The 14,640-nt window shown below is 39.5% G+C and overlaps 1 protein-coding gene across 4 annotated transcripts in view; it reads left to right on the top strand.

Moving 5' to 3' along the window:
* The window catches only part of LOC132787074 (zinc finger protein 395), a 156,800-nt gene that overhangs the window by 91,922 nt on the left and 50,238 nt on the right, over positions 1–14,640 (top strand). For 3 of the 4 annotated variants that reach the window (XM_060793962.1, XM_060793963.1, XM_060793964.1), the window contains exons 3-4: positions 785–906; positions 1,538–1,767. In XM_060793962.1, the coding sequence (XP_060649945.1) occupies positions 785–906; positions 1,538–1,767 (352 nt within the window). Of the gene's footprint in view, positions 1–784; positions 907–1,537; positions 1,768–12,499; positions 12,581–14,640 lie in introns of those variants that run through there. The other variant, XM_060793965.1, reaches the window with a different exon arrangement.

Here is a 14,640-nt window from a genome sequence, read left to right as displayed (position 1 = left end):
GAATGCTTCTTCGCTCTTGGATATATCTCCAAGGTTGCTGCAAGGTGAACTTAAAGCTTGAAACATTTGCCGCTTAAATAACTGTATATATATCTAATGTGTTTATAAAACAATAACAAAGCATAAATTAATTTTGCAAAAGGTCAGTAAAATTTGCAAAACAAAATTCACCATAATATATTTAGTTGTTTGATGCTATCGCGTAGCTGCCAATTAATGACGAATGAGCAGAAATCGACAACAACAATAGCAACAACAATAACAATGCAGGGGCATTCAAAATCGCTGGCCACAAAATTAGTTAAATGGAAAAATAGTTTTGTTGTTGCATTGAAATGCCTCACGGGGCGATTATCGTAAAAAGACCTCGTCACATTGTTGTTGTTGCTGTTGTTGTTGTTGTTGTGCAAATTACATCGACAACAGCAACATTGTGTGTGGCGGCGGCTGCTTTTGATGTGCTTCGGGTTTAGGCTTTTTGCGAGGGCGTCTAATTAAAGCCGAGCCTCACAACAACAACAACTGGGCCAATGCTGGAAGCTAGAATTCTTTGAATTTGAATTGCCTCAGAGAAAACAAAACAACAAATGTGGCTCTTTATCTGCGAGATGCGATGCAATAAGTAACCGACAAATTGCCAAACAAATTAGGTTCTATTTACGTATCAAAACACAGTCTACGTATGACACTGACCGACAACTTGAACAGATTAATTGAGTTTATTTGCCATCATTATGTTTTGTGCTTAACTAACGCATCGTTTTAATCTTTTTTATTCTTACAGCTCACGAAAGCGTCCGCCAAGCGACACTTACGACTGCAGCAGCGATGATTGCAAAGTGGACGTCATGAATGAATGTAATGCAGCATTAATTTTAATGAATCTACACAACTCGCCGAATACGGGTAAGTTTTGCATTGTGTTTAATAAAAAAAAACCATTCTTAAATAATAATTGAACCCAGAACAACAAATTTTGAAATCAAGATCAATGATTCAAAATAGTTTTGTTATTTAAAGAATGAAAAAATATCAACATTTTTAATCTCGAAAAGAAGATTGAGTATCGATAAGCAATTTAACGAGTTTTTCATTTTGAAATTCATAGTTCAATATCGAATCCCTTTATAAAACATTTTAGAATCGTTTTTTCGTGCTTCAAGAAATTTTCATTCCTGAGCTTTAGTTTCAAGAATTTGTTTTAAGATCGAAGAATTCTTAATCTCGAGATCAAAATTCTACAACAAGTCCAGATTTTAATTGATTGAGAGTCAAGAATGAAATTGAAGCTAAATTTTTAATCTTTTAACGATGATTGAAAATGGAAATCTCGTTTCTCAAATTTGTCAATCTAGAGATAATTGTTGAGGATCAATTATGGCATGAATTCTTTATGTATCAAGCATTTTTTTAAGAACACAAAGTTTTCAAACTTAAAAGTTTAATTCTTTTCCTTTCAACCTTCTTCACTCCGTTTTTATTTTTATTTATGTATAACATAATTAAATTTTTTTTATTAATTCTTATACATTTGCAGTGTCGGACAAATGGTTTGGCTCCAGCCCGGGCAGCAGCTCGTCGGCCTCTTGGAGCTCCGGTTCGGCATCGCCGCCATTGAGCGATGATGGCAGTGCACTGCATGGTCACATTATATTGTCGCCGCACGATGCGGCCATTGCATCGGCAAATGCACGCATACGCACAACATCGGTGTCCACATCGGATGAGGGCATTGTCACCGACTTCAAGGAGGAGCGCAAGAAGAAGGTAGGTCACATGAACATACACATACACATACGAACGATAAGATCAAAAGGAATGCGGTCAGACGACCAGGCGGACAAACAGAGCGCAACGAGCTCAACGAACAAAATGTTGCAGTCGATTTTAATTGCAACATTGTAAATAGAATTTAATTGCTATAATTATATGTATATACGGTATTTATGTAAAATGTCAGAGAAGCATAAATTTCTTGGCACAGGCGATGTGTGTACATCATGGCGTATGCATAATTTGCTTCGCCTATTGAGTCATTACTCATACGCAATGTGGACAGCAGGAAACAAGCTTCTGCTTGCCAAGAACATCAATCAAAGGGCAACTCGTTAACTACACAGACACACACACACACACACACACACTAAGCACTAAACACGCTTTGCAAAATTTCAATAAGCAAAACTTTTGCTGCCGTTTAACGTATCTTTTTCTGTGTTTGTGGGAGGAGGGGAAAAAGTTAGAAGTTGATTTTTTTGTTACCCCTTCGAACTATATACTTAAAACTGAAAAGCGCAGTAAAGAAGCTTACGCAACTTTTTCAGCTCTGCCTCTGCAATTTGTTTGCCAGCAATCTCTCTCTATATACCCAACTATTTAGATATCTTGTTTTTTTTTTGTGTGCTGTTTTTTGTTTGCCAGCTTGTGCGTCACTTTGTCAGCTCGTCTTTCAGGTTGTGTTGTGAGCTGTTGTTGCTTTTAAGGGCTCTCAGCACAACACAGCACACACTCGCACACACAAGGCCACATCAACATCGGACACGATACGTATCAAAAGTGAACAACGACAACATCGACAACAGCAGCAGCAGCATTTGTCGAGCATTTGTTAACCTTGAATATGTGATTAGATTTTATTTACATTATGGCAACACCATCGTCACCGTCATTCTTCCGCCCCCGCACTTCACTCCACTCTACTCCACGTGCTTGGCATGTTGTAAAAAAAAGGGTCGGTGTTTGAGTCGAGTCGAGAATAGAGAATGATAATGCAAAGAGGTGATAAAGTTGCTTTGACAGCAGGTTAAAGGTTTACAAATGATGAATCAGACGCGTATTAACTGATTAACAAATATTTAAGCAACGCTTAGCCAACTGACTGTCTTGCAAATTCTTTGGTAGTTACGTGTGGCAAGTTTTTGATTTCCCTATGGCTAGACTTTCACTTTGCGTTGTGTCCGGCTGATTACCTGTTGCACAACACAGCAACTGAAAGTTTTGCCCAAAATTGTCATGTTTCCGGTTTGTCTGTGGCCGATTGCATTTGAATTTCTCGACTCTCTGACTCTCTTGACAGTCAGGCACACGCCCAGCAAACAGCAACCAGCAACAGCTGGAGGCACAGACAATGCACAAGCACAAACACACTCAAATTGATTTGCGGACACCCTCTCCCCAAAAAAATAAAAATTGGGGGCTGTGGCGGTCATTTTGAAAGACATTTGCAACATTTCCGCATAATCTTGTGAATGTGGCATGTGGCAAACAAAAAACAGACAAACCGATAAGTGCTTACGCTAGACGGATGGACAGATAGATAGATTGATAGATAAATGGGAGCTGTGGCGAAAATGATCTCAGCGCTGGCATTGAGCGACGCAAAGCGTTGCAAAAGCGTTGCCTGCAATGAATGCAATTAATGTCTAATTGTGTGCAATTATTGTTATGCGCTGCTCCGTTGTGTTCTCTGTGTGTGTTTGCAGCGAGGCAAGGGAAGGCAAGCGAAGAGCGCAATAAGGAATGAGCAATTTAACAAAATGTGGACACGTGGCGCATACGTAACGCGCGCGCATTACTCATACGCACTGTTTAACGCAATGCGGCAGCAACTGCCTTTGAGCGGCCGCAAAGTGCGCGGCACAACATGGCGCATGATTAACCTTCATTACTCAACCAAGCGGCCGAGCGTTGAAAATTACTCATACGCCATGATGGCTTTTGTTTTGTGTGTTCATTTGTGGTAAAAACGATTTTAAATGCAGATTTATGTGCATTCAACGCAGCAGTGACAACTGCTGCCACACAGCAAAGCACAGCACAGTCCACAGTCACAGTCAAAGCCGTTTGCCGGAGGTGTGAAGAGAAGGGAGATGGGAGAGAAGGGAAGTCAAGAGCGTGAGCGTGAGCCACGGACTTTTGCCTTTTAATCAAGGCTGCGATTGCAAGGCTGGCGCGGCAAACCACTCAACTGCCAACTGGCAACCGCAGTGGATTGTTAAAGTGTTGCTCGTAAATTGCCCTGCTGCACACTTGTGCATTACAACGACAACGACGACGATACAAAGAGAGAGAACAGGCAAGGCAAAGGCAAAGCTACACACAACAGCATGTCGAGGGCGATTAGAAGTTTCACTGATTGAAGGCTTTGTGTGAACAAAAATTGTCTTAAAGTGTTTTTAAATTCCTCAAATTTGTAATTCATTTACAGCTTATATAGTTAGTTTGTTTACTTTAATTTAATTCATTGCTGAACACTTTTAAATTAAAGAAAGTGTCTCAAAGTATATGTAGATTATTTTTCAAATCCAAGAAATTGTTTTATGTGCTATTTGTACTTCATTTTCATGCAATCTTAATTTGTGTTTTATTTAAAGCTTATCAATTTAAATTTACATTTTTCAGTTGAAAAATTGTTTCTTTGTGTGTCTTTAATTTGCATTTCATTTAAAGCCTGTCAATAGTTGAGCATAGAGTTTTATTTGGACTCATTGCTGAGCACTTTGAAACAAAGTATGTTTCAGTTTTGTCAGTTTTGTGGATCCGGCTAATTGCATGTTCTATTGCGTTTTTCGTTTTTGTGGCAGCGCAGTTCAGTTCTCTCTGCAGCAAGCAGAGTTCTTTTATTTTAGTTTTCTAACTAATTTGTTTTATAACAGCGACAGCAGCAGCAGCAGCAGCTAGCTGAACAAAAGCAAACACAAAATTATAGTGCAAAATAAGGCAGACAGCGCGGCGTGTGCAAAGCACTGACATTGGTGCACAGCGAAATTCCGCGAGGGGTGGGCTTAGTCTAATGGCAGGGTAATGGCAGAAAAAGCAAAGCAAATGAAAGGAAAGAAAAGGGAATGCAATTGCGGTTTAGCTTTTTGCAAATGCTGACAGTTCTAAGCAAAAGCAGCAGCAGCAGCAGCAGCGCGCAACAATAACAAACATCATCAGCGATTGCGACTGCGACTGCGACGAGTAAAAAGCCAAATGCAGTCGTCGCATCGTTGCCAGCCAACATGGCGCGGCACACGTGTCGCTATAGACACTGTCTCTGTGTGCTATGTGTGTGTGTGTGCGTATGTGTCAGCTTACATTTGTGTACGTGCGTTGGCAGCTTAGCTGCAATTTTGCCTCTCTTTTATTTTCGACAAAATGCGCTGGCAAATGGCAAATGCCAGCTGCTTTTGCTTTTCTCCTTTTGCCAAAAGGTAACGAACAGAAGTTGGCTACTTATGATAGATGGAAGTAAGCAGAAATGTCAGTCAAAGGCAGACAAAAGTAACTTACAACTTATAAAAATTTATTCAATTACATTTTTTGTTGTTATTCTGTACTTCTTTGCAGGGTATTTTCGCGTGCAGCTTCAATTATTTTTGCTGCAGCTGCAGACAAACCTTTAGTTCGCTTTTGTTTGTTTGTTTTTGACAAAGTTTTTCTGTTGCATTTTCTAAATAAGCTTAAATTTATATTTATGATGTTGTTTTGTTCTGTATGTGGTGCCGCTGTGAGAGTATCTTTAACCGCCTAATGGATAGATGGATTTTGTGCAGCATGCTTCGTTGCTCATATTTGGCTTTACTGTGTGTGCATTTTATTTTTAAATCCCGTAAGAGAACTGAAAATAAGCGCAAAAATTTAATTAAAAATTGTACAATTCAATTGCGAGTGTGTGTGCAGCAACCTTGAAACAACATTCACTTGACAAACACAAACACAAACACATCGAGTACAGAGATTGGCAAACAGCTTCGCTGCGATGCCTTTGGCACTTGATTCATAAGCCAACGTCGTATTAATTTCACTCATATGGCAAACTAACCTTGAATTCTGATTAGGAAGCAATTTCAATTTATCTATCAGTCATTTATTTTGCTTTGTGCTCTGTCGGAGATATATATATATATAATGTATTTTTATTGAGTTATTCAACTTGTGGTGTTATTATTAAAAAGTTAATTGTGTGGCTAAAAAGCAATTTAGCCGCCCTTCGCCTTCGCACAGTCGCGATCTCCTGGTGCCAGGTGCAATTTTTAAAGCATTAGAGAGCGTGCGCTTGCTAGCAAAAAAAAAGTACTTGTAAAATGTTGTGGTTCAAGTGTCGTCAGCGTTGGCAACGGGGCGTATGAGTAATGATCGAGCAAACAGCTGAGCACAAATGATTATCTGACTGACAGTCAGTCAGCCAAGCTGTCTGCCTACGCGTTGTGCTGCGCTGCACTTAAATATATAAATTCTGCTATATCTGACACGATTATAATATATTTATTTTGCAAGATTTATATTTCCGTCTTGCTCTCACTCTTTTGATGTTTTGGGAAATTGAATTGAGCAACTCGGAAGCAGTAGTTCTTCTTCCTCGTTTTGTGGAGCCACACACATACACAAAGTGCAAAGTCATGCATATAAAAGTAAAGTTTAGTGGTAGTGTTTGTTTAGCTCGAAATTTATGTGTTTTAAAATTGAGCGTAAAGCTGTCAAATGCATTGAAAGCCAACGCCAAAGCCAAAGCCAAAACCAAAGTCTCAACGGAAACGCACAACAAAATACAAACGAATATGTGTGAATGCGTTGTAAAGTTAAAGGCGAAATACTTGCAGCAGCAGCAGCAAACAATTCGTCTGCGTCACAAGCAGGAGTGGCAGCCACAACACAAGCAACAGCAACAACAACAACAACAACGGCTACAAAAAGCAAAAGTCAGTGAAGCACATCCACTTGCATTGTGGGTGTAGTTGTTGTTGCTGTACGTTTGGGAGAAACGAACTCATAAATTTATCATAATTGCAAAAGGCAGAAAAATGTGACTGAAATGTGTAAGAGCAACAATGGCAACAGCAACAACAACAACAACAGCCGCAGCAACACAAAACTGCAAATGCGATGCAAATGAAAAAGTCGTAAAGCAAAAATGCAATAAAAATAATTTGCCATAACAAGACGGGCAGCGGAAAAAAACATTCCTCTGGTTTCCCAACATAACAATAAAAAAACATAAAATAAAATTGTAAAAATTGTTTAAATATTACCGTTTGCAAATTGCACAATTCTCATTTAAATGCATCATATTGACATAACTGAGAAACTGAATTGGAAAATGCGGCTAGCGCTAAAGCCAACACACAACAATTTTCTGTGCCAAGTGCAAACGGCAAACAACAAACGGCAAATGGCAAAATTTTCATGTTCAAGGTGACAAAATATTGAACAGACACTTGAGCCAAAATGAGCCAAAACGTTTTTGTGCTCGTTTCGGCATTTCTATGTTAATGTCTTCTCTAATTTGTGTAGAAGTTATTCAAGAAATAATTTTGTGTGCTGCTGCACTCGTGTCTACTATATGATATTTTTCTTTAAATCTATATTGTATATTGAACGTAGTACAATATCGATATACCAAATATATATTTTAGAATTTTTTTGATATATCTGTTGAATAGATTTCATGAATTATACCGCACTGTTTGTTTTAATTTTCAATATAGCAAAAAATCAATATACCAAATGTAGCATTCGGCATATTTCAGTATTTTTTGGTATATTTATTTGGTATATTTCAAGAATTATACCGCACTGTTTAACTTTTATTTTTAATGTAGCACAATGTCTATATATGAATATAGTCTTTGGTATATTTTAGTATTTTTTCGATATATTTACTTGGTATATTTCATGAATTATACCATACCGTTAGCTTTTAATTTCAATGTAGCAAAAAATCAACATACCAAATATAGTTTTCGGTATAATTCAGTATTTATTGGTATATTTATTTGGTACATTTAAAGAACTATACCGCACTGTTTTACTTTTATTTTTAATGTAGCACAATGTCTATATACGAATGTAGCCTTTGGTATATGTTAGTATTTTTTCGGTATTATACCGATATCTCACTGTCGAGCATACTCGACTTTAGCGTTGCTAGTTAGATGCGGTTTCAACTTGTTTGGATATATGTATAACATATTTTTGTATTTGTGCGATCTATTGCAAGCAGAGCACAATGAGTTGCTTTCCTGGTCTATTGCTTACTTATTTACCGATAACTGCAGCCAAGAAAATTTGCAATCCATTCGCTGCTGCCAGCAGCTGCCAGTCATCGTTGCCTTTGGCAATCAGCCCACCTGACACACTTTGCCTCAAAACCGAGCCGTGCCCCTTCCCCCTCCCCCCTCTCGTCACAAGTCACAATTCACAATTTTATTGTGGCTTTCTTTAATGTTTTTGATTTTATTTTTGGGCAAACAGCAGTTGCCATCGGTCCGTCCCATTTGTGCAACATGCAAATTACAAAAAGTCACTCAAATTGCAATAAATTTGAATAGACTGCGGCAGCGGCAGCAGCAGCAGCAGCCGATCTCACTCTGTCTCTCGGTCGACATTGCAGCGACTTTATACTTAGCCACAGGCCAGTCCAATGTCGTTCGCTCTGAATTGAAAAATGTTTGCGAAACATTTTATTTTATTTTCTATTTTTTGGCTGTTTGGTTGCGGCTGTTGCCAACTATGCCACGAGCCGGCTCTGACACACATTTTTGCCACAAACTTGCAAAAGTTGCAAATGTGGCAAAATGTTGCAAGCTGCATTTCGATTTCGTTTCGTTTCGCATTTGCATTTTGCATTGAAACGAAAAGTTTTCCTGCTGTTGTTAAACTTTACAATATGTCTCCCTTAGATGAAGAGTGGAGCCTCAATTTCAAAATGGTAGTAGTTGAAGTTGCAGTTACAGTTAAATCGCAAAAACACACAAAAGCGAACGCACACACAACTGTACCCGGCGAATTGGCCCAGTTTCACTTTTTCCACAAACAAAATGGCGGCCAACTGCAACTGTTGTGTCGTGGCTGTACTTTTTCGTGCCAGTGTATGCGGGCGCGCTGCCAATGCAACTGTGTCACACTTTTGTAGGTTATATAGCACACACACACACGCACACACACACACACACGCGCACACACACACAGATGAGCACACTGTTGCAGGCTTTTTAGTTGCGCCGGCCGGCCGGCAAAACGAATGTTGCGCAATGAAATGCATTTCCCCCATTCTAACACACACACACTCATACACTCGCAGTTGCACTTGAGCTCTGCTCTCTCTCTCTCTCTCGCTCGCTCAGCTCTCACTCTCTCTTTGCTGCCGCTGACGTCGCCATCTTTGCGGCCATGCGCAAAAGCTCACTTCCGTTTCAACTCGCCGCATTTAGTTTCTTTGGGTTTTATTTTTTTTCGCGAGGGGGCAGCTGCGACGTCAAAGGAATTACGGCACGTGTTTGCACACAGATGCACACACAGCGCAATCTGTGTGTGTGCAATTTGTCGCTGCCAACGTTCAACATTCAGCGTTCAGCGCTGACGTCGTCAAGGGAAAATTACAGTGTAATTTTATTGTGCGAATCACCATTTTTGTATTTGCTGTTTTTGTTGCTTTTTTTTGCTTGCATTTTGGCTGATTGTTCCACAGACATTCTCAATAATCATGCTCGTAAAGTGAATGGATGCATTGGCAATAGAATCGTATGTGCGAGCCGAAAGTGGTTTTAAAGTGGTTCTGAAACTGTTTTTGCCGGCTTTCGAGACATTTAAAAAGACTGGGGCATAAATCAAGTTTAATTAATAACAAGTTTATTAAAAGGAAAATGAATTTAACATTCGCTTGTTGATAAATCAATGCTAATAGCGACACATGTATTTTCTCGCAGCTGATTAAATTTAAAATAAAAACATGTAGACACATATGTTCTCTATATATGTTATATATATATATAGATTGCAGCAAACATTTGTGTTTGCAAAAGTTGGAAATGTTTTTGCGGTCGATTCACTTTTCATGGCTAATTAATTTTCGTATTGCGCAAAATTAATTAATACTAATGCGAATGCCATGAATATGCAAAGCAAACATTTAATCGTGTACGTGTTTCTCCCCATCTCTCTCTCTGTATGAGTATAAGTAGCTTTATGCACATCAAAATTTATTGTTGGCGTCGGCGCAGCGCGCCATAATTAAAAGCCAAACAAGCTGCGTAGACTGGCAACAGCCAGAGCCAGGTGATTTCATTAGCAACTTAGTTTCGGGCTTTTGGGGGGCTTTCGACTCTTGCCAGGCGAATGCCTGTTAATTATACGCTATGAGTTCAGTTTTATTTCCAATTAAACCGCAGAGAGTGAGAGAGAGAGTGAGAGGGCAACGGTTCGTATGCGCGATATACAATATAATGATTATGATGATGATGATAAGCGATTGCAGCGTTTCACTTTAAAACAATGAAATAGATACGCGTCACTTACATCACTCAAAATGCAATTGGGTTTGCCAAACAAATAGTTTTGTGTTTTTCGCAATTGCATCGCGGCAGATAAACAAACAGAGACAAACACACACATACACAAAATGAAGGGCGACACGTGTCATGGAAAACTTTTGTCTCTCGAAATGCGCAACAAGCGTAGGCAGCGAAACTGCAAACTGCAAGCTGCAAAATGCAAACTGCAATTGCAAACGTCGTCATCGTCGTTGACATTTGCATTTTGTAACCGTGGCTCTGAAGAGCAGTGGGTGGGTGGGCACTCGCTTGGCTTTAATTAAAGCAGAGCACATCGCATCGCATCGCATCGCATTGCACATCGGCGCATCGGCACGCCTCCAAAGCTTGACTTTGTGTCCAAAGCACGATGCCATTACTATACAGCGCTCGCTGTGTGTGGGCGAGGGAAGCAACAAAAGTGCACTACAGCTACAACAGAAAAAAAGCAAATTCAAATGCCGGCAAAGTCAAGGCATGGGGTAAGAATGAGGGCGCGCGAATGGAAATCATGGCCATAAGCTTGTTCAAGTTAATAATAAACTAATGCAAATGCAAATGCCGCTGCACAGGTGCAAGATGAATGCAAACATTTAATTGCTTTGGCCTTGATCTACTCTCCATAAAAGCAGCGCTGCTCATAAATTTTGTGCAAGCAATTAATCTCAACAGTATTACAACTAGAGAGAAAAAAAAAGGCCAAAGAGTTCCCCTTTTCCCAGATTTGCTTAAATTAATTATATATCGTTTAGGTTGGCAAACAAAGTATTTGTTCGCCGCTCGCTAAAACCAATTAATTTCCCACCTAAGCGAAAAACATGACAACGATATTTGGTGGCTAAAGAAATTATGAAATGTCAGCGGGCGTGTCAAATCAGCTTCCTTCTCCCCCGGTGTTAACAAACAGCAAAGATAAAACAAGAAACAAAAAAAACAAGTAATGAGTGTTGCACATGACGTCAGCAGCAACAAATTAAAATAAATGTTATACACATACATTATATTATATATAGTATAAGTATGATGAGCTCTCTTGGCAAGGGTCTTTGCCGGGTAGCAGCAAAAAAGCAAAACAAAGCGAATGATTAAAATCGCTGCCAAAGCAACAGCAGCAAAAAGTAAGATACACACACACACACACACACAGACACACATTAGTTGGCAGTGCATAGAGAGAAAAAACAGAAAACAACACACAGAATTTGCAGATGTATTCAAGGTCAGGCAGCAAAGTCAGCGCTAGCTTTCGACGTCGTCTCCCACACACACGTCACCGCCACGGAGCAAAAATCAATATGGCAACACTTTTAAGGGTTGCGGCGAATTTGGCACACACACACACACACATACATACAGCAACCCTTTCCCATCCAAGCATTTTCTATGCTCAGTGGTTCAGTGGGTCGCATGCAACGCTTTGTGCCACAGTAACAGGCGGCAACAACAACAACAACAACGACAACAACTGCTGCAACTTCGGTTTTCCCGCGCATTTTACTCTGCTCTGCTTTGCTCTCTGTTCTCTGCGCATGCCCCAACAATCCCTCTCACTCACTTTCGTGCTAACTCTCTCTCTCATTCCCTTCCCTAGCCTTGAGCGAGCTGCAACCAGTGCGTTTTTAAATTGAGCCTGGATTTAATTATAGCTGAACTTTGAGGCTTTTTCGCCTTTGGCTTTTGGATATGGCTTTTTCGGTTTTCGGTTTTGGTTTTTGGCTTTGTCGCTTCTTTCTGTGTGTGTGTGGACAAGCTCTTCATTAAGCCCGGCCAATTACAGACACTTGGCCACTTGGCCAAAGCTGAGGCAAAGCAACGTCAACGTCAGCAACTGCACAACATTTCTTTTGCCCTTTCCTTTTTTGCCTTTTTTTTGTGGGCGTTTCGCATTAAGAAATCGATATTACTTCAAGGTTGCGCCCCACGATGATGTTGCTGTTACCCTCCTTGAAAAAGAAAAAGTTGACAGCTGTCAATTGTGTGTTGGAAATTCGTAAATGTCGCGTTTAGCCCTCGAGACCTTTTTGGGAATTGCGTGTGCAATGCGACGTATGCGTAATATTTTTATTGCGTATACCACATGATTTATTGATTACGCTCCACGTACAATTAATACATGTTAATTAAATGCTATTAATTAATTCGTTTGCCATTCGCCAATGACATCTCATTTAAAGACCACTTTTCACTTTGTCTCTCTCTCTTTGCAGGTGAGTAAATCTCTCTCGATTCGTAATGCGTTTAATTGGCCGCAAAACGCAAGCCAATGTGAGTAGTGTGAGTGAGTATGACGCAGTTTTTATGTCATTTATCACAATTCGCAAGCATTGTGTACAAACCATTTCCGTGTGGGCTTAAAAACCTTGAAAAATCTACGATCCGACACTTAGCATACGCTTATAATGTACACACACTCATGTCTCTATGCGATATGCAAATGTGAATGCAATTGAAGTTGGAAACAAAGTGCGAAGAAATGTGGCAAGTGTCTCTGGGTTTTTTTTTTTATTTTATTTATTTATAAAGATAAAGAACATAATACAACGCACACACTTTGGCTCACCTTTCTACCTGTTTGCATTGAATTGAAAATAACAACAGCAAAAACAGAAACTCATCCGAGAAACAATATGATGATTATGTTGAGTACCAGTTTTAATTATCATAATGATACTTATATTTGTCTAGACAGCAATCATTTACATTCATTTCACTTCGCTTTGACCTTCTTTTTTTGGAGTCTCCTTTTCGTTGCTGTGGCAACCAACAAAATTTGAAGTAGAGTGAAGAGTAGAGAGAAAAATTCAAACAGTTTTTAAGCATCACTCGAAAGTTGAGCATTGATATTGTATAATTAACTGAACAAGAAAATAATGAGTTATGATCCATTTTTGTTTGGTTTGATCATGTGCAGACATTTTATTAACATTTAACTCCATCATTACTGTTTACTTTACCGCACCTTTTGCTCAAATGATTAATGGTTATCTCATGTTCAGGGGAGGAAATAGAGTAGCAACATTTCAGATAGATAGATATTTATTTTTGCTGTCGCTGCGGGATTTCAATTCATAAATTACAATTTGCCCAAAAATTTCAGTGCAATTGCATAAATCAATACGATAATATTGAAAGCCCCCCAAAAGAGAAAAGTAAAAGCAGCGAACTGATTCCGTTTCTGATTCCGGTTTACCGAATATATATTTTCTGCATTGACAGAAGCTTTTTGGCCAATTAATTGCGCAGCATAAATCACAATTTTTGTGTAGTTGCTTTGCGTTGCAAACGTTGCAAATACAAATTGTGTGGCAAAGGAAGTTGCAATAAAAATCACGTGATGTAAAAGGGCATTCTACGAGTTTTGCGCTTATCAATGAATGCGTCACCCAATCGCCACAATTTCGTCATAAAATATCATAGAGTTCCCGGAATCAGAAACAATTAGTCATATGAGAACGAAACGAAAATACAGACCGCAGCAATTTGTTGTTTGTCTGACCTGGCGGAGACGCTTAAAAAAGAAATCGCCACACAGAAAAATGTTGTTTATTTGGCTCGCAATATAATAATTTGCCAATTTTCCTGACATTTTCATTATTTTGATTCGCCAAAAAAAAAAAAATCAAATAAATTCACCGCTAATAAGTCACAGATACTTTGGCCGACCCGCACAGTCACAGCAACATTTATAGCAACGGATATAGCTACAGAAAGAGAGAGAGATACGTTTTTATAGTCGCACTCACAAACACACACCTACTACAAGCAAAAACCGCTGGCCACTTGGCCTTGGAATAGGTTGATTGCATTCTAGCGGTCAATGCCGTCGCCGGCGTCGCAGTCGCCGTCGCAGTCACCGTCGCAGTCGCAGTTGTCGTCAGCGTTTGCTGTTGACGAAGGTGGCGACGGCAGCGACTAATAACAAACGAAAATTGAAAACGATCGCACTTTCTCGCTCTCACTCGCTCGCTTCCTCTCCAATCAATCTCACTCGCTCGCAAGATGAATTTGCACTGGCGAATTCACACTCTTTTCATTCCCGAATCTTGCATTAGTTTTCGATCACCTGCGATCGGGAATGGGCATATTAAATCTACTCTCTATACTCCCTCCAACCTCCCGGTATTTTTTTTATTTATTGTTTGTTTTTGCAATGACAAAATACAACAAACAAGTTGCTGTCGCCGAGACTCATACATTTAAACAAAAAACCAAGCAGCAGCAACTATTTATAAAATGCGCTTTCAGCTACCGCGCCAAATGTATCTCTACCTCCCTGTATATGTATATGTATCTCTATCTGTAGATGTGGCTGTATCTGTATCTGTCGTCGCTCGTATTTGTTATTACC

The sequence above is a fragment of the Drosophila nasuta genome, chromosome 2R, assembly GCF_023558535.2.
Source record: "Drosophila nasuta strain 15112-1781.00 chromosome 2R, ASM2355853v1, whole genome shotgun sequence".
In the NCBI taxonomy this organism is placed as follows: domain Eukaryota; kingdom Metazoa; phylum Arthropoda; class Insecta; order Diptera; family Drosophilidae; genus Drosophila; species Drosophila nasuta.
The sequence above is the reverse complement of the archived record's forward strand: the minus strand, read 5'-3'. Positions and strand labels throughout refer to the sequence as shown.